A 23,913-nucleotide genomic window follows, 5' to 3' on the forward strand; every position below is an offset into this window, starting at 1 on the left:
GCATCTAGACCCAGCAATGATTATTAAACTTACTCTTTCCGCAAAAGATGAAATTCGCTACTTCAACAGTTCTATATAGTCGATCCCATGACTATTTATAATGAAATAAATCGAAAAGCTACAATTAACCACTACGGAAATAACAAATCTACGTAATGTGTTATATAATTTTATTATTATTTTGGCTACTCTAGCAGTTCCACATAGTCGATCTCATGATTATTTATGATAAAGTAAATCGAAAAGTTACAATTAATCACTATGGGGAGGTCAAATTTACGTAATGTGTTGTACAATTTTATCATTTTATAATAAAAAGTTTTGTACATTAACAAATTTAATAATAATTTATTTATATGTATTTAATATACATAGATTAATTTAATAAATAATTTTGAAAAATTTATTAAATTAAATGAATAAGTTTGAACATATTATTGATGCAATCGATCTCGTTGACTAGATTGATTAATTTCAATTTGACTCGAGTTGGGTTTCCTTATTTAATCAATATGCTAGTTAAATATTAAGTAGGTCAAAATTGATCGGATATTTGACAGTCAAGGTTGATCGAATATTTGATGGTGAAGAAGAGTTAGGTAGGTCAAGGTTGGTGGGATATTAGACGGTAGAAAAGTCTAAATGAGTCACGGTTGATTAGACACTTGGTAAGCAAGGAAAAGTCCAAATGGGTCATGGAGGTTCAGACACTTGATACAAGATAAAATGTTTAAGTAGGTCACGGTTGATCGGACACTTAGTGTTAGTACCGATGGAATTAAAATATCTCCACAATGGTATGATATTGTCCACTTTGGGCCTAAGCCATCATGACTTTGTTCTTGGGTTCTCCCCAAAAGGCCTCATACCAATGGAGATACTTTCTATCCTTTTTAACCTCATGATCTTTTCCATGTACTTTAGATATGGGACTATGTTTGCACCCTTGAAACCCAACAATCCCCCCTCAAACAAAGGACCACAGACCCCCCTCAACGTCGTTTTTGATGTCTGAATCTTCGACCCACCAGGACTTTTTTTTGCCCCTCGGTCCACCCGACCTACTAGGACTTCCCACCTAGCCGCAGCTAGGACTTTTTGCCCCTCGGTCCACCCGACCTACTAGGACTTCCCACCTAGTCGCAACTAGGACTTTTTGCCCCTCGGTCCATCCGACCTACTAGGACTTCTCACCTGGTGTCTGGTCCTCTTGATTCAGACACGGGAGCACCCACTTCCTTTGTTTAAGGTTCAAACCACATGGTTAGATCTGGATCATGGCTCATCCGGCGGTTAGTCCGGTGAAGAGCGGTCTTGCTCTGATACCACTTGTTAGTACCGATGGAATCAAAATATCTTCACAATGGTATGATATTGTCCACTTCAGGACCTAAGCCCTCATGGCTTTGTTCTTGGGCTCTCCCCAAAATGCCTCATACCAATGGAGATACTTTCCATCCTTTTTAACCCCATGATCTTTTCCATGTACTTTAGACGTGGGACTATGTTTGCACCCTTGCAACCTAACACTTAGTAAGCAAGGGAAAGTCCAAATGGGTCATGGAGGTTCAGACACTTGACACGAGATATTTAAGTAGGTCACGGTTGACCGGATACTTGGTGATCGGAAGTCTAATAGGGAGTTGACATAATGAGAAATCTAAGTGCATTATGGTTAACCAAACACTTAGTGATCGAAGATGATAGAAGTCCATGTGGGTCGTGAAGGATCTTAGGTAGGTCAAGGTTGACGGGATATCAGACGGTAGAGAAATCCAATTGAGTCATGGTTGATTGGGCACTTGGTAAGCAAGGGAAAGTCTAAATGGGTCATGGAGGTTCAAACACTTGATATGAGATGAAATATTTAAGTAGGTAATGGTTGATCAGACACTTGATGATCAAAAATCTAATAGGGAGTTAACATTGACATAATAAGAAATCTAAGTATGTTATGGTTGACCAGACACTTAGTGATCGAAGATGATAGAAGTTCAAGTGGGTCGTGAAGGATCAGACATTTGGCATGAGTACAGACGTCCTAGAAAATCAAGGTTGATCGGATGCTAGACAACGGGAAGTCTCAATAGGTCACGGATGATCAGATGTTGGGCACAAAAATTCTTGGTAGGTTGAGATCAATCGGATATTAGGTAAGATCAGAATTCAGCCTTAAAAAGGCTAAAATAGGATTAGCAATCAATTGCTAGGAAGTAGCAATCGATTAGTAAATTATAAACTCTGAAAAGGGAATCTCGGTGAAGCCGAGAAAAATACCCTCCCCCACAGTGGCTAACTATAGTTTCTCGATTTACCTCCTCACAAATAGTCATGGGGTCGACCGTGTGGGGTCGCTGGGGTGTCGAATTTCACTTTTTTGCTACAATAAACTCTAAAAAGGGAGTTTGTTGGTTGAATAGAGTTAACAATTGATTGCTAGGAAGTAGCAATTGATTGGTAAACTCTAAACCCTGAAAAGAGAGTTTGCAGTTTAAGTAATCGATTGTTGAGATGCAGTAATCAATTGGTAAACCATATGAAGTAAACAAAAGCTACCCAAATTGATGGTTGATTCGACAATCAATTGACAAAATGTGTCGAGCAAATAGAAACTTGCTAAACTGATTGGCTAGTTCGATTGGGCTTTAGCAATCAATTAGTGGCATCCATCAATCAATTGATATTCAAATTTTATGATAATCTTAGCCGTCAATCCAGTGTCAATGACCATTCAACGGGTAGTCAATGGTCAACAATCGATTGGTGAGTAAAGTTAATTGACTAGTAGGTAGAAATCAACCCAAATAGAGTGTTATAAGTAGGGTTTCACTTAGGAGATGGTGCTGATTCTTGGAGATTCTCAAGCGAAATGTTATTGCATTTCCAGATCAATAATAGGCAATTCCAAGCAATATGAAGCATCCAAAACAAGTTCTTCATTATAAAGTCATTTTTTATTTCATTTTCTTTGCATCTTGTTTTGTTATTATGTTATTGTAAGGAACTTATTGTAAGAGGTTTTTCCGCGTCTGAAGGTATCCAAGAAGGAAAAGAATAGTGGGATAGACGTTAGGACTAGACCTTGAATGTAGTCGCCTTGAGAGGTGGTGAACTAAGCCAAACCAAGCGTGTTATATTGGGCATCGAGTTTGATTCAAAGTTTCCACTGCGTATTCAAATGACAAGCACAAGATCATGATGAAGCGGTAGTAGCTAATCACTTCCCCTTTAGTTTGTACGGGTCCTAATAAGTGGTATCATAGTAAGGTTTCTCTTCACCTAAATAATCACCGACAGAGTAAAATGCTAGAGGAAGAAGAAGATGTATTTTGAGTTCTCCGATATCAACTGTAGGCAGTTACGGTAACTACCCACCACCACCACACTTCACTCTAACGAAGTGCACATTGTGCACTTCGTGGAGGATGCCGCCTCTCCCTATTAAAGGGAGAGAAGGGAGAGGAAAGCCCTGAGGTAGGATGAGGGTTCATACCTTTGCGCCCCAACATAGAGCGTGAGCGAAGCAGTGTGGTTGCATCTAAGATCAGAAGCAAGGAGATGCTGCCTGAGGGAAAGGAAGAATACCGAATTGCGGATTTGGTTTGTGAAATAGAAGGAACCTTCCCTTTCTTGGTGATTGTTCCTCAGACACAAGCGATCAGAGAAAGCATCAGGAATCACGCTACAAGAGGTACGTAGAACAACATTGGTATCAGAGCAATTCTATTGTAGATTTTACTTGTTAGTGTGTTAGCATTTGCCCCGTTTGCCGTCTCTGTTTTGGTCGAACGTCCCTGTCTCTTTTCTCTGTTCTTGGTCGACGACGCTGCACGCACTGCCCGCGACATCGCACAGGTGCTGTTTGCGGCTAGCGACGTGCCCCCTAATTCCAGTGAGGCTGGTGTGGAGCCGGCGGCTGGCGTCGGCGGGAACCAAGAGGTCAGTGACTGGAATCGACGGAAAGCAACGCTCGTAGATGGAGCAATGGCTTCATCTTCGACACGGCTGGACACAGTCCATGATGCTGATGAGGCTGACGCCGACGAGGTCGACGCCGACAATGAGGCTGGCACAGGCGGCATGTTTTTTTTGGAACGAACAGAAAGGGAGAAGAGGGAATTCGACAGAAAAAAAATAAAAATAAAAAAAATAAAAAATAGAGTTCGATGGCAAATAGATTTTAGGGCACACACAACGTGTTTTTGGGTAAAACACGCCGGATCTGAGGCAAGGATTTAAGACCCAGCAGCCTGCTTTTAATTAGGTCAGTATTGGGTCAACCCAATTAAAGTTTGGGCACACAAAAAAAAAGAAAAAAAGGAGGTTGTAAATGAATCAGTTTTATTTACATGTTGATCTAATTAATTGGGATGTTCAATTTTGCTCAAATGAGCCCATTGGGCTTCTAAATTTTTGGTAATTGGGTTGTGACCAATTATTGGATATGGATCAAATTAATTGGGCTGTTAATGAATTAATTGGATTTCATTGGAAGATTAATTAATCAAATTGGGTCAAATTTCTAATTGGGTCAATTTTTTGGGCTTTCAATTAGAATGACCTTCTTTTGTAAATCATGTGTCCAATTGACCCAAACAAGTGAAATGTCAAGTGTTCTGGCACGGTGACAACACTTGAGAAGAGATAACCAAGTATAAATTAGTCTTGGTTAGAGTTGACATTGGTCAACCATACTCATAATTGAGAAGTTGTTTGAACAACTTATACTCAAGAAACAACTCAATAGGCAGTCAACATGGTTGAAGATGATGAGAAAACTAAATATCATGCATGGTGCTCAGGTGCCTGGGGTGCTTGGAGCTATGTGATATTTTAGTTCTCATGGAACACTGCCATGTTGAGTCTTCAAGGTGCCGATCGACTGGTCAAAAGGATCAGTTGACAAAGCCCCTATAAATCAAGAAGATTTATTTTTCTTGATTTATTGTGTTAGTTCTATGCCTGTATAAATTGAATTAAGCTGGTATATGTGCTGGTTTGTCAGTTTTGTACTGACTTCATTAATTTCAATTTTTTCAGATGGCACAGACGATTACTACTATGACTCGACGCGATGTGATGCGTAATAAGCTGAGGGAAGCTATCCAGTGGATAGAATATGACCCAGCTTATGGAGTTAGTGGACACATGGGGAGATTGGACAGACTATTTTGGCGCCTAGAGATGCAGGATTTTTTGATTCTGGACAACTACAGGATTTGGGCTTTGATTCGTTCATTGCCTGAAAACCTGCGACATGTAGCACTTCAGATATGGGGGCGCTATGAGGGGCGCATTTCATATACCCAGTTGTGCACAGAGCTGCTTCACTATGCAGATTGTGAAGAGGATCCAGAAGAAGATCCAAAAGAAGACTCTGTAGAGGACACTTCTGTGGGATATTTGGGTTCGATACAGGATTCTGTGTCCTGGCATCATCCAGATAGCATCCCAGCTGAAGATGTTTCTGTTCAGCCTAAAAAGATAGGCTATGTTTGGATTATTACTGCGCTAGTGTTTGTCCTAGTGGGAGTGATAGTTGCTTATCTAGTTTATTAGAGTTGTTTTCTAGTTAATTATGAGTAGAAATGTTATAGGTAACATTTAAAGTAGAGTTCTTGTTATTTGTTAACAATGTACAACATGTTTACTTTAATGATATGTTCATTTTATGTTGTTTGCTCTACATGATGCATGATATTTATTTATTAATGTATACTCTTTGATTGGTTCATTATGAGTATAATTAATTAACTCTTAAATGATAAGTTCATTTAATGATAAATATCATGATTAATTAATGATTAAGTTCATTAAGATGGGATGTATGTAATAAAATAGATCAATGTAAATTAGATTGGAACATACAAATGATGAGTGAGAATGTAATTCTCACTTGATTTTGTAAACCAAATCAAATTTACATTGAGTCAATTTAGAGATTACATACATAAAAGACATACACTGAATATCTGAATAATTTATTTATTTATGATAGGTTATGGCAACAAAGAACATCATAGCTGAACTAAATAAGGGAGAGAAACTTAATGGGGACAACTACAAAATCTGGCACCTCAGGATACAGTATGTCCTAGAGGAACAAGAAGTTCTAGAGGCTGTAAATCAGGTCATGGTTGAACCTGTAGATGGTCCTACTGCACAAAACAGGCGAGATCTTGATGCCTATAAGGCATGGAAGAAAAAGGACTCCACTGCTAAGGGCATTTTGATTAGTTCAATGGTGGATGACCTAGCATTTGAGTATGAGTCATATTCTTCGGCTCATGCAGTCTGGGTAGCCCTTAGGGAAAAGTACAGTGGAGTTAGTCTGAGCAAGCTTCGGCAGCTGACAATCAAGTTTGACAGCTATAAGAAGCGCCCGAATGTATCAATGGTTCAACATCTCAGGGAAATGTCGAACATGATTCGGGAGCTTAAAACTGCTGGTCATGAGTTGACCGATGAACAACAGGTTCAGGCAGTTATACGATCCCTTCCAGACTCTTGGGAAACCATGAAGCAGACTTTAACTCACAGTGAGAGCATTAAAACTTTCACTGATGTCTCACGCCATGTGGAATTGGAGGCGGAGAGAGTGGAATCCGCAAGGATTTCTGGACAAGTCTATGTGGCTGTCGGTTCTGCTGGATCATCTGGATCCAAGAAAAGGAAATGGTTTAAGAGAGGAAAGGGAAACAGAAAAGGAAGCTGCTACTGCAGGAGTGAGACCAGGCCCTATCAAGAAGAAGGGAAAGAAGACTGGGAAGAAACCTAAAAGCAAGTTGACTTGCTTTAACTGTGGTAAAAAGGGCCACTTCGCTCGGGAATGTTCTGAGCCGAAAAAGGTATTTCCTAGTTTGTCTTCTTTTTCTGAGCATTTAGTTGCTAGTTCTGTGTTGTTGGCTGATTCTTATCCTTTGTGGATTATAGATTCGGGAGCAACCAACCATGTAACTCGGGAACGAGTTACATATGTAGAGTACCGCAGGGTACCAGCTGGCAACAAATGGATTTATGTAGGAAACAATGCAAGAGTTGAAGTCAAAGGAATCGACACTTGCAAACTTAACCTTCGTGGTGGAAGTACATTGTTTCTACATGATGTTCTGTATGCTCCGGAGATTCGAAGGAATCTTGTTTCTGTAACTTGTCTTCTTGATTTAGGGTATTGTATTAACTTTTATAGCCGGTGTGTGGAACTTAAGATTGACTCAGTGTCAATCGGATATGGTTATTTAACGAATGGTTTTATGGTTCTTGATGTGGAACCAAATATCAGTTGTGGAATTGATGGTTATTTTTCAAACATTGCATGCTAGATTAGGACATATACTAGTGATGCGGATATAACTGATGAAGTTTGGCATGCTAGATTAGGACATATAGGACAAGAACGGATGAATCGGTTGGCTAAGGAGGGCCTCTTGGGCACTCGGGCTAAGATTAACTTGTCTATATGTGAGCATTGTCTTGCTGGAAAGACAACTAGAAAACCATTTGGAAAGGCTATTAGGGCTGAATCACCATTGCAATTAATTCATTCGGATATTTGTGGTCCAATGAATGTGAAGGCTAGACATGGAGCTTCCTATTTCATTACATTTATTGATGATTTCACTCGTTATGGTCACGTGTATTTGATTTCTCATAAATCTGAAGCATTGGATTGCTTCATTCGTTATATGAACGAAGTTGAGAATCAAATGGAACGTAAGGTTAAGGCTTTACGCACTGATCGTGGAGGTGAATATTTGTCTGATCAGTTCAAGATAATTTGTAATGATAAAGGGATTATTAGACAGCTAACGATCCCTGGAACTCCACAGCAGAATGGAGTTGCTGAAAGAAGAAATAGAACTCTTCTTGAAATGGTTAGGTCTATGATGGCCCAAGCTAATTTGCCTATTTCCTATTGGGGAGATGCATTGTTAGCAGCGGCTTATATACTTAACAGAGTGCCTTCAAAATCAGTTCCATCTACTCCATATGAACGTTGGACCGGCAGAAAATCAGATTTAAGTAATCTGAGACCCTGGGGGTCAGCTGCCTATGTTCATGAGAGTTCTCACAGATTTGGAAAACTAGGACCTAGGGGTAAGAAATGTATCTTTATTAGATATTCTGATACCTCCAAAGGTTATGTTTTCATTGGTGAGCATCTAGATGGAACATTCTCCGAAATAGAGTCGAGAGATGTTACTTTTCTCGAAACTGAGTTCCCAACGAAAGGTGATGTTGATAAAACAACTCCTCTATTTGTAGAGGATGATACTTTATCAACAATAGAGGTGTCACAAAGGATACCTGAACCTAGTCAACCGAGTAATTTAAGGATGATGGGAGTAATGAACCTAGTCAACCGAGTGGGAGTAATTTGTCTAGTCATGAGTTGACTTCTCAACAGCCCAACTTACGAAGAAGTGTTCGTAAGATCAAACCTCGGAAAAGGTTTGATATTGAGAATGAGGCATTAATGACACTTCCTGTTGACGATGATGAACCTCGATCTGTTGAGGAAGCGTTGGGATGTAATGTTAGAGAAAAGTGAAAAATTACAATGGATGAAGAGATAGAGTCTATGAGAAAGAATCATGTATGAGATTTAGTCGATCTTCCTCCAGGCCGAAGGGCCATTGGGAATAAATGGATTCTCAAAATAAAGAGGAAAGCAGATGGATCGATTAATCGATACAAAGCTCGCTTGGTTGCAAAAGGATATACCCAACTGGAGGGTATTGATTTTGAAGAGACATTTTCTCCTGTAGTGAAGTTTGTGTCAATTCGAGTTATTTTGGCTTTTGTAGCGCATTATGACTTGGAATTACATCAAATGGATGTAAAAACTGCTTTCCTTAACGGTGAGCTTGACGAGGAAATCTATATGGTTCAGCCAGAAGGTTTCATTGCTGAAGGCCAAGAAGGAAAAGTATGTAGACTTAGAAAGTCTATATACGGGCTAAAGCAAGCGTCAAGACAATGGAACATAAAGTTTAACGAAGTCGTTTTAACTTATGGTTTCGAAATGATCAATGAGGATCATTGTGTTTTCCTGAAAAGGGAAAAAGGAAAGTATGTCATTTTATCATTATATGTTGATGATATGCTGATAGCAGGAAATGACATAAGTTTTGTGATAGAAGTCAAAGAGTGGCTTTCATCACAGTTTGACATAATGGATATGGGAGAAGCTGAATACATCTTAGGAGTAAAGATCATCAGGGATCGATCTAAACGACTTTTGGGTCTGTCTCAAGAGTCATATATAAATAAGATGTTACAACATTTCAGCATGTCTGATTGCAACGTTGAACAGACACCTATTGTGAAAGGTACTGTTCTGAGCAAGAGTATGTGTCCCAAGACTCTTAATGAAATAGCCGAAATGAAGAAAAGATCATATGCCAGTGCTATTGGTAGTTTAATGTATACTATGTTGTGTACACGTCCCGATATCAGCTATGTTGTTGGCTTAGTTAGCCGGTTCCAGTCAAACCCAGGACCGAGACACTGGAAGGCAGTGAAAAGGATTTTCAGATATCTGAAGGCGACGACAGATTATTGTCTCTGTTTTCAAGGATCAGATATGAGCCTGAAGGGCTATTCAGATGCAGATTGGGCTGGGGACCTGGATGATAGAAAATCCACATCAGGCTATGCGTTCTTGCTGAATGGTGGCGCCATCTCCTGGAACAGCAAGAAACAGGCTTGTGTAGCCTTGTCAACTATGGAAGCTGAATATGTGGCATGTTCAGCGGCTGTGCAAGAAGCAGTCTGGTTGAGAAGGTTCCTGAAGCATCTGAAGATTGCTGAAGACAGTGGGAGTCCAGTTACTGTCTATTGTGACAGTCAAGCTGCTATAGCTTTTTCAAAGGATCCCAAATATCACAGCAAGGGCAAGCATATAGCTATCAAATATAATTTTGTAAGGGATATTATTGCTAAAAAGAAGGTGATTCTTGAGTATATCCCTACAAGAGTTATGCTTGCAGATCCTTTTACTAAGCCAATGACTAGAGAGTCATTCAATGAGCATGTAAAGTCTATGGGACTTCGTAGAATGTAACATTTTTAATTGACAATCAGATATTGTAATTTGATTGCGTAAAATGTCATAATCTATTCAGTGTATGTGAAGAGTTACATTCTTGAGATAAGATCTCGGTGAGCATGTTGGCAGGTAGTGATTGGTCCTCTCACATGGACAATCATCTCTATTTGTTATGTATGAATAGAGGTAAGACCGGTGCTTATAGTTCAGCTTATGCAGCTGTTGGCTTATGTAGCTGTAAAATTGTTACATTACTATAAGCTGGGGTCGCCTTGATAAGTGAATCAAGATGAGATCATTTAAAGTTTGATGATCGAAGTAAATGATCCCACCATTTACTAAACCTGTTAGTAGCCAGATAAGAATTCATGTGTTGGATTCAGGATTAAACATTGGGAATGTCTTAATCAAAATCTGTACGATGTTGATTTGAGAAAAACATGCGTTCTTTTTCGTAAAGAAAATAACATCGTAGCATGTGATTCATACCACATGTGCTAAGACGACAATAAGGGTAGTAGGAGAATGGATCCCTGCTTCTCTACTATGTGAGCCCTATGAGATTATATGTTGATCTCAGCATTTGCCTTAAGTGACTATTTAGCTGTTTACTTGAAATTTTAATCAGGGTCTGCTACTTTAGCATGTAAACCTATGACTATGGATGATTCGGTCTATGGAACATGACTAGGAAAGCGACTGATTAAAATGAATGGATTCAAGCTAAAAAGGAAGGTTAAATATATTTACATCACTTTGAGAATATTCACTGGTCGACCCATTTCTGTTATGTATAGAAATGATTGTGAATATTGTAGATATGGAACATGCTCTTGACATGATAGTCAAATTGAGGGATTAGAGATGTTCATATTGATGTAAATAAATATTATTTAATCTGAGTAAATAGCAAGACATAATGAGTCCAGTAAAATGGTTATGTACCACCAGAAGAGTGATTTATGTATCACTGGAGAACGGCTATGTGCCACCTGGATAATGGTTGTGAGCCATCAGATCTCCATTAGGATGAGACCTTTTGGAGAGAGCCCAAGAACAAAGCCATGAGGGCTTAGGCCCAAAGTGGACAATATCATGCCATTGTAGAGATGCGGACATCCTTGGGGACATACAAGTGGTATCAGAGCGAGGCCGCTCTTCACCGGACTAACCGCCGGAAGAGACATGATCTAGATCTAACCATGTGAGTTAAACTTTAAAACAAAGGAAGTGGGTGCTCTCGTGTCTGAATCAAGAGGACTAGACACCAGGCAGGAAGTCCTAGTTGCGGCTAGGCATGAAGTCCTAATAGGTCGGGTGGACCGAGGGGAAGGAAGTCCTAGTAGGTTAGGTGGACCGAGGGGCAGGAAGTCCTAATTACGGCTAGGCAGGAAGTCCTAATAGGTCGGGTGAACTGAAGGGCAGAAGGTCCTGGTGGGTTGAGGATTCAGACATCAAACGGAGGCTTTCCGTTTGAGGGGGGCCTGTGGTCCTTTGTTTGAGGGGAGGGGATTGTTGGGTTGCAAGGGTGCAAACATAGTCCCACATCTAAAACACATGGAAAAGATCATGGGTTTAAAAGGATGAAAGATATCTCCATTGGGATGAGACCTTTTGGAGAGAGCCCAAGAACAAAGTCATGAGGATTTAGGCCCAAAGTGGACAATATCATGCTATTGTGAAGATGTGGACATCCTTGGGGACCTACACTATTTTCCTATGTATGAATTAGTTGTTCTAACAGTCTATGTGACTGTCTATTCCGATTATATTTAGTCTACATGGCTAGATACCTCGTAATGGTCTTTGTGACCATTTGCCTTTGTGGCTTCACTTGGACAAGTGGGAGATGTAGGCAGTTACGGTAACTGCCTACCACCACCACCTTTCACTCCCACGAAGTGCACGTTGTGCACTCCGTGGAGGACGCCACCACTCCCTATTAAAGGGAGAGGAAAGCCCTGAGGTAGGATGAGGGTTCATACCTTTGCATCCCAGCATAGAATGTGAGCAAAGCAGTGTGGTTGCGTCCAAGATCAGAAGCAAGGAGACGCTGCCTGAGGGAAAGGAAGAACATCGAATCGCAGATTTGGTTTGTGAAATAGAAGGAACCTTCCCTTTCTTGGTGATTGTTCCTCAGACACAAGCAATCAGAGAAAGCATCAGGAATCACGCTACAAGAGGTACGAAGAACAACATCAACAAGTCATCAGATTGACCATCAAAAAAAGTCAACACCAAAGAGAGTTGAATTTTGAAATGGATCCTCAAGATGGACTTGGATATAACATTCGAGCACCTCCACCTTTCAGATTGAGAGGATTCGATCAATTGAAGGTGAGGATGGAAAACTTCTTAATGATGAATATTGAGAATTGGTTCATCCTAATGGAGGAATTCAAAGCCTCGAAGGATAGTAAAGGGAGACTCCTCAAGAAGAAGAAATGGACTAAGGAATAACTCCAAAAATCGAAGATAAATGATAAGGTAATCAAAATTTTAGTTAATTAATTTGATTCCTAATGACATTTTGTGCAGAATAGGTTTGTATCAAGATGCCAAGGCTCTATGGAACAAGCTTGCTATGCTTCATGAAAGTCCATCATCGGCATAAGACGAAGATGCAACCGAGAAGGAAGACTCATTGGCTCACGAATCAAAAAATTTAGAAATCAAGAGATGCTCAATTTTTGAGATTGTGGAAGACGAAGAAGAATCCACCTCAAGGGCTGAGGGGGAGAGGTCATTGACACTAGAATGAGGGGAAGCCTCGACATCGAGAGCCAATAAGGAGTAAGATTGTGCTGCCTCAATGAGCATGGAGAGCCCAACTCGTGAAAGTATAATAATTTCAATTGTTAAAATTAAAGATCATATTATATACTTTGAGTGTAGGGAAAAAGGACACTATAAAAATAAATATTCATAATTGACAAAAAAAGAAGGCTCAATTGGCACTAAGGACAAAGGAGAAGCTAAAGGAGGCTGGAACCTTGATACGCAAAGGTAAGGAGCACATTGTCTGCCTTTAAATGCAATTAAAGAGGACATTATCAGAATCAATATCCAAAGGGGAGACACCAAAGAAAAGACAATGGAGGAAGCTCAAACTTAAGGGAAGCACCTAAGGTATTATTTCATAATACAATTTACTTATATCATGAAAACAAATATACTATAAATAAGCTTTATAATTTTAGTGCTCATTATTATGATAATAGAAAACATGAAAATTTTAAGAATAATTTTAGGTTATATGATGCTAAAAAAAACTCCACCTAAGGATGGGAAGGATCTAAGTAAAAATACTAAGAAGACTAAATATATATGTAGAAAAATAAATATCTAAGAAAATCATGAAAAGTCAAGAGTTAATGATTTGAAGAAAGAAAATCAAATATTGAGGTTAAAACTTGATAAATTAAAAAAAACCCAAAGAAAGATGACAAGTGAAGTTAAAGGGACCAAAAAGAAAATTCTAGGATTAGGTGGGCAAGAATCATATAAGCGTAAGAAGGGATTGGGATACAAACCTAAGTTAAAAAACAATGTACCCTCATATCATAAGTTCTATATAATTATGGAACTAACCGTAGATCTAGGAGTCAAGTCAAGGTTTTAAGGAAAGTCATCCCTAGAGTTGACCTTAATAAGATAATAATGACTAAAGCTTCTTAGAAATCTAGGAGAGTCATTAGAAAAGTATTTAGGAAGGTTATCCCTAGTGAGTACTAGTACACCCAAGAAGTTTCAATAAGTATTGAGTTCTTAAGAATTTGATTTCTTCATACGAAATGAGTATAGGGTATGTCAACCTTAATTGGAAGGACAGTTAACCACCCAACTGTTAGATTTGAGACTGGGACGATCCCAACACCAACTATAGTAAAGGTGACATTTTAAGATATTTTCAAGATATAATAATATCATAAGAATGAAGGTTCAATCTTATTTTGGAAGATTTTCTAGTGTGTCAATAACAAATGAGGTTTTGAGATTAATCAAATTGGAAAAATAGGATATAATTATAAAGTGTGTCAAGTGTGAATTTTTGAGACATTCGAGGGAGATAAAGTTGCTTATGTTAACTTGTGTATTTGGCATAATGATTAGACGATGATGTTTAGATTTGAAATTTAGGTATTTTCACGCTATTATATTTCACATCTTACAAAGACCATAGGATTAACTTGTGTGTGTATTGAGATACTTTAGACACAAGTAAGATATTAGGATGATGAACTAAGTTTGAGATGCGATTTGCTATATCAAAATATACTTTAGTTTCATCAAATAAAAATGAATTTTATATGATCAATTATAGGGAAAGCTAATGTGCAAGTCATGTACATTTAGATCATAAATCATAATTAAAAATTAACTTTAAAAATAATTTTAAAAGTATTTTGAAAAATCTTAATGAAGCCTATCTGTTGATAGGAATCAATTTTGATTAGGTTGATATAAAGTTAGAGTAAAATATTAAAGTTTTCATTGATTTCTAACTTCATATCATTCTTTAAAAATAAAATGTGTATTTTCATAGAAAATTATTTTTTATTCATGATAACATTTGACATAAATAATGTCTTTATGAAATTTCATTAATTTTTAAAAATTATGAAATTACTTATGTATTTCTAAAATTCAATTTGAAATTTAAAATTATATTTTTTTTAGTCCAGCAATCGATTGCTACCAGTTATCAATTGATTGTTACATGTATCAATCGATTGTTGTCAGTTGACAATAGATTGATAGTTGTATTTTTGGCTGAAATTAATTTATTTCAATCGGTTAAGCTCCTATTAGATAATTTAACTATACCCTTTAATATACTTGAATGAGTATTCAAAGAGGTTTTTCTTGATGAAAATGAGAAAAGTTTGTTAAAAAGGGAAAGATGAGGAATTAAGGAGGTGGTTTAGATTCAAGGTTGAATCTTTAACCTCATGACTTAGATTTTAAAATTTCCTAAAGGTTTATGATCTCAAAATCATCGTTGGTACAATGATTGAACATAGAGAACACGTTGAAGGGGAAGTTCATCTTAAAAACATGATTTCGATATGGAAGGAGGGATGAAGAAATGAGGAGAATTGAGAAATTAGTGAATATATGAAGGATTGTATGCTCAAGGTTGAGCATCGGAGACAATGGAAGGTAAGGAACTTCCATTGTGATGTTGGAAGTTAAGGATGGAATGGAAGACGAATGGATTTTTCAGAAGAGATTTTTAATGTGTGCCAAAGGGGGAGAATATTGGGTTTATGTTAGGAAACCCTCTTTCATACTTTGGCATGAGAAGAAGGATGAAAAGGAAGTTAAACTAATGAGTTAGCCTAACTTAAATATAATGTCAAACATCAAAGAAGGAGAAATTATTGGTATAATCAACCTCAAGTCGATGTTGACCAAGCTTAATTTGACTCGAGTTGAATTTCAATGTTTGATCAATATATTAGTTAAATGTCAAGTAAGTCAAGGTTGACCGCATACTTAATAATAAAGAACAATCCAGTAGGTCAAAGTTGATCGGATACTTGACGGTGAAGAAGAGTCAAGTAAGTCAAGGTTGGCCGGATACTTGAAGGTAGAGAAATCCAAGTGGATCACGATTAATCGGATGTTGGCATGCAAGAGAAATTCCAAGTGGGTCATTAAGAATCGGACACTTGACACAAGATGAAAAGTCTAAGTGGATCAAGGTTGATTGAATACTTGCGGATCATACGCCCAATAGAGAGTTGACATAATGAGAAACTTAAGTGGGTCATGGTTGACTAGACCCTTAGTGATCAGATATGACAGAAGTCCGAGTGGGTCATGAAGGACCAGACATTTGACATGAGTACAGAAGTCCTAGCAGATCATGATGGGAAACACTAGGAAATCCGTTCCGATGAATTCTTGCAGAAAATTTTTTTTCCAGAAATGGATTTAAGTTGCCCTCATAGTCGATCAAACAAAGTTTGATCGACACATTTAGATCATTAAGCTTTTGTGTTTGGTTTACAGGATCCAGGATAAAAGGAACAATTTAATAAATGCGGAAACATTAAATTATACCTTTTCTTCGAGTTGTCTAGAAAGAGAGATTACCCTCGATCTTCTACTGTATATCCTGTCCTCTTCTCGAACGTTGTGTGAGCAACGGTCCTTCGAGAATACTCCATCAAAAACTCAACGAACCTAACCTTTCCTTTTCTCTTCTCCTTCATCTTGCTTGTGGCCGCCGGCCCTAGGGGAAGAAGGCTGTGATGTTCGGCCACCAAGAAGACAAAGGAAGGCAAAGAGTTGCCCACCCTAGGGAGGGAGAATAAGAAATTGGGCGTCGGCCCTAGAGAGAAAAGAAGGGAAGAAGAGGTGATGGTGGCGGCGGCAAGCAAAAAGGAGGAGTCCTTAGGTTGGTGCTGCCGGCCCTAGGGGAGGAGGAAATAAATCTAGAATTGTGTGTTCTATTGCCTCCCCTAAACCCCTTCTTATATAGTTATGCCATCTAGGAAATTTAGGAAAAAGTCTAACGAATTTTTCAAGATTTTAATAAGAATAAATCTAATAAAATCTATGGATAAGATTCGTTACCTTTTTAATAAGTTTCCATTGTATTAATTTTATTCTTATCTTTAACAAAATCTTTTAATTATATCTCACTAATTTTTAACGAGATTCCATAATTAATATTTTATTAATTTAATAAAATTAATTCGAATCGATTACCAACCGATTCCAGATGGCTTAATCGATCAGCTGATCGATTAAGACTCCATGTAATCGATCGGACGGTCGATTAAATGTCGTAACTCTTTCTCAAAAAGCCCCGTAATCGATCTAGTGATCAATTACCAGTCTCCGTAATCGATCAGGTGATCGATTACCAACCTCCGTAATAGATCAAGTGATGGATTACGGTCCTCCGTCACTACAACAAATTTGACTTTTCACAGCGCGCAATTAAGCTATCCGCAGCGCACATCGCGTGCTGCATAACTCCAAGCTGTTGAAAGTCATAATACATCCGCAGCATGCGGGCCGCGCGCTGCGGAAAGATGCTTCTGCAGCGCGTAGATCCGCGCGCTGCGGAAAGTTGCATCTGCAGCACGCGGGGCGCGCGCTGCAGAAAGGTGCAAGTTTCTGTAGCACACGCCCTGCGCGCTGCGGAAAGGTGCATCCGCAGCACGCAGGCCGCGTGCTGCAGAAAAGTGCTATTTTCCGGAGCACGTGCCCGCACGCTGCGGAAAGGTGCATCCGCAGCACACGGGCCGCGCGCTATAGATAATTATATTTTTAAAATTTAATAAATCTATATACACAAATATATAATACAAATACAAATAATTATAACATGTTCAAAGCTCTAACATTTATAATACAACACACAAATATTAAATAATATCACATTCACAATTTTAAAATCTTAGCTCAAATATAACAAAGAGCTTCCATTTTAGGGTTTGTTAGATAAAACAATCCAAACAAAAATTTATCGTTACTACAAAAAGTATATGATCAAATCTATATCAGTCAAACAAAATTATAAACATTGATGCCCAAGCGACTGTGCTTCCATCCAGAAGGCTTTGAGAGTGACCAAGTGCAGCTCCTTCCACACTCTTGGGACTCGTCCATATTCTTGGTTCAAGAACAGCTCAAGAAACTCCTTCCCCTTCCTCTCAAGAATTGTCTTTATATGCCCAACTGAGTCCTCAATGTTGCTCTCCAAATTCTCTTTCATGTACAGTGGAACCATGTTGAACTTTCCATCCTCTAATTCTCTCTGAAAATTCTGAAAAGAAATATATAAATTCTATTGGTCTAATGCAGATTAACTATATATTCTTTAAATGCCCTACACATTACCTGATAGCTTCCTATGTCATGTTCACGGAATGCATTGAATTCTACTTCATTTACAAGTTCATGAAGTGCGTCAAAGATTACGTTGGAGTGGCTACATAAGTCGTTTCCTTCCCATCTGTCATATCTAATCAAATTAACATATAACAATAATCAAATAGGTTTTATTTTAAGATGGCACATATATACATATCTGTACATATACCTGTTGACAACTTCAGTCAGTGTTTCTAATTCACTTTCAGTTCCTTTTTCATCGAAGAAATCATCAGCAATTGTAACTAGGGTTGCACATTTTGCCACCATTTTCCTTAGCTCACAATGCAGAGGGAGACATGTTGGAACAGTGGCTAAGTAACAGTAGGTAGTTTTTTCTCTGCCAAACCCCATTTTTGAAAGCCCTGATTCTTCTGATCACCTATCATTAATTATATTTCAGCTACAGAGATAAAAAAAAAATTATATAAAATCAACTTCTGCCAGGAAGGAAAAATCAGCTTCTGCCAATAATTTATCACTCACAGTACGATTAATGTGATAAAGTTTAATAACTAGAGAAATATAGAGTAAGGCGATTTGTCGGTAAAAACCAATAGAAAAGGCCCTGTAGCATACCCAAATTGTTCTAAAGTAGGAAGACCAAGGAGAGATAGTCCCATACAATTTCATGCAATAAAGGGATTTGTTAAGGAAATTTCATCTAGGTGCGACGAGTTATGTAAAATGGAGGAAGATGATGATACTATATACACTATAATCCATTTTATGCTTGAGATTTTTAATCAGAATCAATCATATTAACAGATTGGATTTGCATATCCAGGTAATAACTTAAGGATTTAATACTTCCATCATAGTTTAAATTTACAGCAATACCTTTGCTTCATCATGGATTTTCATCGAAGAGAACTTTATAAAACCTTTTCCTCTCTTCCCTCTTCTTGAGGTTGTTCAGTCTTAGAGCTTCCTCTTAGTCCTCATCATCTTCCTCCTTTTGTGTTCGTATGCTAATTTCACCTTCCTCTTTTTCTCCAAATTAGCCAAATGCCGTCTCTGGTTATATTCATGAAGGCCTTCCTGCATCAGTTCCCTAAGCTTCTGCTTTACCACCACCAATGGGTCCTTCTCGATGAGCTCCGATCCCTTGTATGCTTCTCTGAGCACCACCGTGTAAATATTGTATCTGTTCGACACATAGAAGATGCATGGGTGCCTCAACAGCAGCAGATTCAACCTCTCCGGCAATCCAAACTCCCTCTTGAAGTGCTCCATCTTGAAGATCGACACTTTCTTCCACAGAGAAAGAGAAAGGATCTCATGGATGACGCCTCTGAGGCAGCCAAAGAAGCTGTATGGCTCAGGAACTTCTTGATGGACTTAGATGTGATTCCTGGTTTGCCCAAGACTATCACAATTTATTGTGATAACAGTGGTACAGTTGCAAACTCGAAGGAACCACGAGCCCATAAGGCAAGTAAACACATTGAGCGCAAGTACCACCTGATATGAGATATTGTCAAATGGGGAGAAGTCGTTGTGGTCAAGATTGTATCATAGGATAACCTGGCAGACCCTTTCACGAAGGCCCTTCCGGCGAAAGCTTTTGATCGGCATATGGAGGGGATGGGAATCAGATGTATGACATCATATGAGGCAGCGTAGTCTTCTAGTATAAGTGGGAGATTGTTGGGATGTATACTAGAATCCTAGCTATGTAAATAAATATTCGATCGATTACCAACCTCTGTAATAGATCAAGTGATGGATTACGGTCCTCCGTAATCGATCAAGTGATCGATTACCATTCTTCGTAATAGATCAAGTGATGGATTACGGTGGGTTCGATAAGTCTTAAAGAATTCTTCCGAAGGTCTCTAAGAATTCTTCACGAATTCTTCCGAAGATCTCCAAGAATTCTTCCTGAGGATTTCCAGAGGCTACAGTAGGGACCTAGAGGAGGAATTGGTTTTGGTCTCCTGATGGGCTTAAGCTTCCCATGCTCTTCACCGAACACACAGCTTAAGTCCATCAATAATAACTCATTCCACTAGAGAGTTATTATTGCACTACCACACCAATCTCATATTATAATATGGGCTCCTTCTTATTATCAGTACATTAGTCTCCCTGTGTTTAAGATATCGTATGTCCATCAATAAATCAGCTACTGACTCCACTTGCAGAGTTTACATGATAATCCTTATGAGCTTCTCAAGGGGACATCATCCTTCTATAATCAACAACACACCATGTACATAATACTACTTTCCAACTCATCGGGCCTTTTGATCTATCGTTCTAAATCTCACCCTTTGATGAATCAAAGAAGTACATACTAAGTACATGTGTTTATTATTATATTGGGATTAAGAGCATGTACATCTATAGTAATAGAGGTTTAGTTCGATTATATAGTCAGTATAAATCGAACAATCCTCAGATGGTCCTGCTCAATACATACTTAGTGTACTAGTGTAATTCTATAGTCAAGACAGACTAAGACCAAATTACACTACAACCACTCCAATGGTTTGTCCAATCCATCTTGGTTGTGAACACTGTTTATAATCTATAAGGAACTGATAACATGGTCTTCTGTGTGTGACTCCGCACACCATGTTTATCTACAATATAGATTAAATGGACACTTGCATAAAAACTAAATGCAAACATTGACCAAATGTAATTCTTATTTTAGAATGTTTATTTACATAGCTAGGATTCTGGTATACATCCCAACATTTTAAATGTTGATGTTGATCTGTTATTAAGAAGGGTAGGATGGAAAACCTTCGTAGAAATGAACTACCCCATATATCCTAAACTTGTTTTGGAATTCCTTAGCACCCTAGAGATTGAAAGTAAACGTGGGGATGAAAAAATACGCTTTAGGTTATTTAACGAAGACTACATATGGAGTTTTAATGACTTTAATGTTACCTTTGACTTACCATGCGGTGGTGAAAGGGAAATACCTAAAAATTTTAGCCCACGAGGAACATGGGTGAAATAGGAAGTGGAGGATGTGGAAACATACTAAATCCCCCTCATTTAGAATTTTCGGTGTGAATAACCCCGTATTTAGATACATTATTTTATTAATGAAGCACACTATCTTTGGAAGAGGGAAAATAATAAAGTGATGTGTCGTGACGAACTACTCTGTCTATGGGTCATGTTAAAGGAATATAACATTGATACAGGATATTATTTCTTGCTTCATTTAATAAACATGTCACGTCCCCACTACACGAGCCATATTGTCTTGGGAGGACTAATTACTAGAGTAGCATTAATGCTAGGTTTGGACATAGCAGGGATAGAGACGGTAAAGGGAAATCCTAGACTTGATATTGATTATTGTATAACAATGAAGTTGATTCAGAAAGATGACAATGGTTTTAGTTTGCTTTTAGATGACCACCAAAACTAAGGTTCGATCATCTAGTGCTTCCTGTTGGTGCAATCTTGGCCCAAGTGATTTGGATTTTAATGTTTAGCTAAAATAAGTTTAAGTTAGGTAATACTGGTGATCTAACTTGTGTGGTTTGAGTCCATAGGAAAGTCCAGGATTGGAATCTTGGCATTTGGTGAAGTCTCGGAGGCACGACCTCTTGGCAAAGGATGAAGTCCTGGAGGTGAGACCTCTTGGCAAAGGAAGACTTAGCACAAGAAGCTGAGGAAAACATCTCAAGCTAGTGCAAGGAAGGGCACGAGGCTTGTGGAAGGAATTTGAAGGCTTGCGTCAAAGCTAAGGGCTAAAGAAGAAGCTGGAAGGGGAGTTTCAGCTTGATCAGTCGACTGGCACTGTTGATGCAGTCGACTGATGGTTGATCAGAAGCACACACAGAGGTTTCAGATGGATCAGTCGACTGGCATTGTTCGCCAGTCGACTGGCAACCAAACAGAAAAATCAGTCGAGTCCATTAGTCGATTGGCATCAGTCGAATGGTGATGGTGCAATCGACTAATACACTACCGTTGGGGTGATAGTTGGCTATTTAAATGCAGATTAAAGAACCATTGAAGCTCATTAGTCGACTGGCCCTTGGAACAGTCGACTGATATATGAAAATACATAAAAATAGAATTCGACGTCGAAGAAATATACAATTCATTTCTCATCTTTCTGGAAAAACTCTGACTCTGTAAAAACTTTCTTCTTCTTCCTCAAACTTCACTTATATCTTGTGAAAGGAAGAGACTGATTGTGTGAGAGTTTCTCTGCCTTCAAAGTGTTCTTTAAAAAAGAGAATTTTTATAGTGGAAAAGGTCGTTTGTATGTGTGGATCCTTGGATTAGTCACCTCGTAGAGGTGGATACCAAGTAAATAAACCGGATTAGCGATTATGCTTTCTTTTTGTGTTTTATTTTGCTTTCGCTAACAACTTTGTAGAAAAATCAAAGAATCACTAATCACCCCTCTAGCGAACGCATCGGTCCTAACAATTTCCGCACCAATAATCTTCCTCTTTTTTATTATGGCAACTCGAGTTTCAAGTTAAGAAAAAATTAACTTATAAAGAAATAGAGTTTAATAGATGTCATGCATGATGTGCAAAAAGTTGTTAACCTTAACTCCCCCTTTTTCAGGGCTCCTCCTGAATTTATACTTAGTTTAAAATAAGCAGTATTTTTGAAAAGAAATATATTTTAGTTCTCTCCTCCTGAACTTGATATTGCTTAGTTTTGAACAAACTTAAGCAAAATTATCCAAGTCCTTTAAAATTAAAATATTAAGTTTTGAGAACTTTTGAAAACTTAAGCTTTTTCAAATAATTTTGAATTTTAAAACTTAAGTTCAAACATTAGTTTTTCAAACATGTATTCATGCTTTTTGAAAAAAAAAATTTAAATCAAAATTTAAACTTGAAACATTTAAAAACATCTTGAAAAACTTTTTACTCAAAAAAATTGAAGACTTGAAACTCATAATTCTCTCCCCCTTTGCATAATCAAAATAATACCTAAAGGGTTTGAGTCCAAGCATGAATATATAAAATATATAGATAAAAAAATGTTATCCGAGGGGCTGGTGACCAACTTAGGTTTTAGCTAACTACTAGAAAGTAGTAGCTTAACCCAGTTAGCCAAGTGTAAGTGTATCATTCCATTGAGTTTTAAGCTTAGGAACACTTAACTTGATCAATGTATTTTAAATCCCAAGTAAGGTTTGATACACTGACATAAGCATCTAATACTTAGGCTAGAATCCTATGCATCTCACACCAGTCTATGTTTCACAAATACAAATAAGGTATCTAGTATGCTTTGTGAGATGTTCCACCTAGATCTATAGGTACATGTTTTCTAGGGGATTGATTCTAGTCTAAGGCTAAACCATTCTTTCCTTACTTTTGAAATCAAAAAGAAAAGTTTGAAAATAGATTTTTTTAAATAAAAGATTAACTATTTGAAATCTTTTTGAAAAACTATTTTATAATAGATTTAAAAATCAAACATATGAAACTTGTATTTTTCTATTCTAACAAACATAGTTAGAATAAAATTGCACGTAGGTACTGAACTGTAAAAACTAAACTATGCAAAAGTATAAACAATAATTGTACAAACTAGTCCAATATCAAACATATTAATAGGTCTAACAAGTCAAGAAAAACATCTACTGAGGTGGTGGTGGTGATGGATAGCCCCAAGCTCTAACCATCTCCATCAACTCTATCATCCTAGCATCCTGACTGTCGAAGCGACCGATCACCATCTGCTGGAAATCTTGTAAAGACTCCTCGAGTCGAGTTAGCCTCTGGTCAGTTGTAAGTGGAGGTGGAGGTGTAGGTAGTCCAAGCAGCTCCTCTAAGTCTATCTCATCATCTATGTCAGCTACTGGCTGGGGGTGGGGTTGGGGCTGGGGCTGAGGCTGAGGCTATCGCCTCCAGGAAAGTACTCCATCATCATCTATCAGAACCCCACCTAATGAAATGTTCCTAGATCCTATCATGTCAAAATCACTAGGTGGCAAGATATAACCATTAGTGATATCAACT

General features: G+C 38.1%; 1 protein-coding gene across 1 annotated transcript; it reads right to left on the reverse strand.

Moving 5' to 3' along the window:
• Positions 1–17,585: 17,585 nt before the first annotated feature.
• On the reverse strand, positions 17,586–18,214 carry LOC141848687 (S-linalool synthase-like). Its single transcript, XM_074736734.1, has 3 exons — positions 18,114–18,214; positions 17,912–18,026; positions 17,586–17,837 (listed from the first exon to the last, which is right to left on the reverse strand). Exons 1-3 carry the CDS (start codon positions 18,212–18,214, stop codon positions 17,586–17,588), a joined length of 468 nt encoding a protein of 155 aa, XP_074592835.1.
• Positions 18,215–23,913: the final 5,699 nt, after the last annotated feature.

The sequence above is a fragment of the Curcuma longa genome, chromosome 1, assembly GCF_044706935.1.
Source record: "Curcuma longa cultivar G26 ecotype Majalengka, Jawa Barat chromosome 1, ITB_CL_G26_1.1, whole genome shotgun sequence".
NCBI classification, from domain to species: domain Eukaryota; kingdom Viridiplantae; phylum Streptophyta; class Magnoliopsida; order Zingiberales; family Zingiberaceae; genus Curcuma; species Curcuma longa.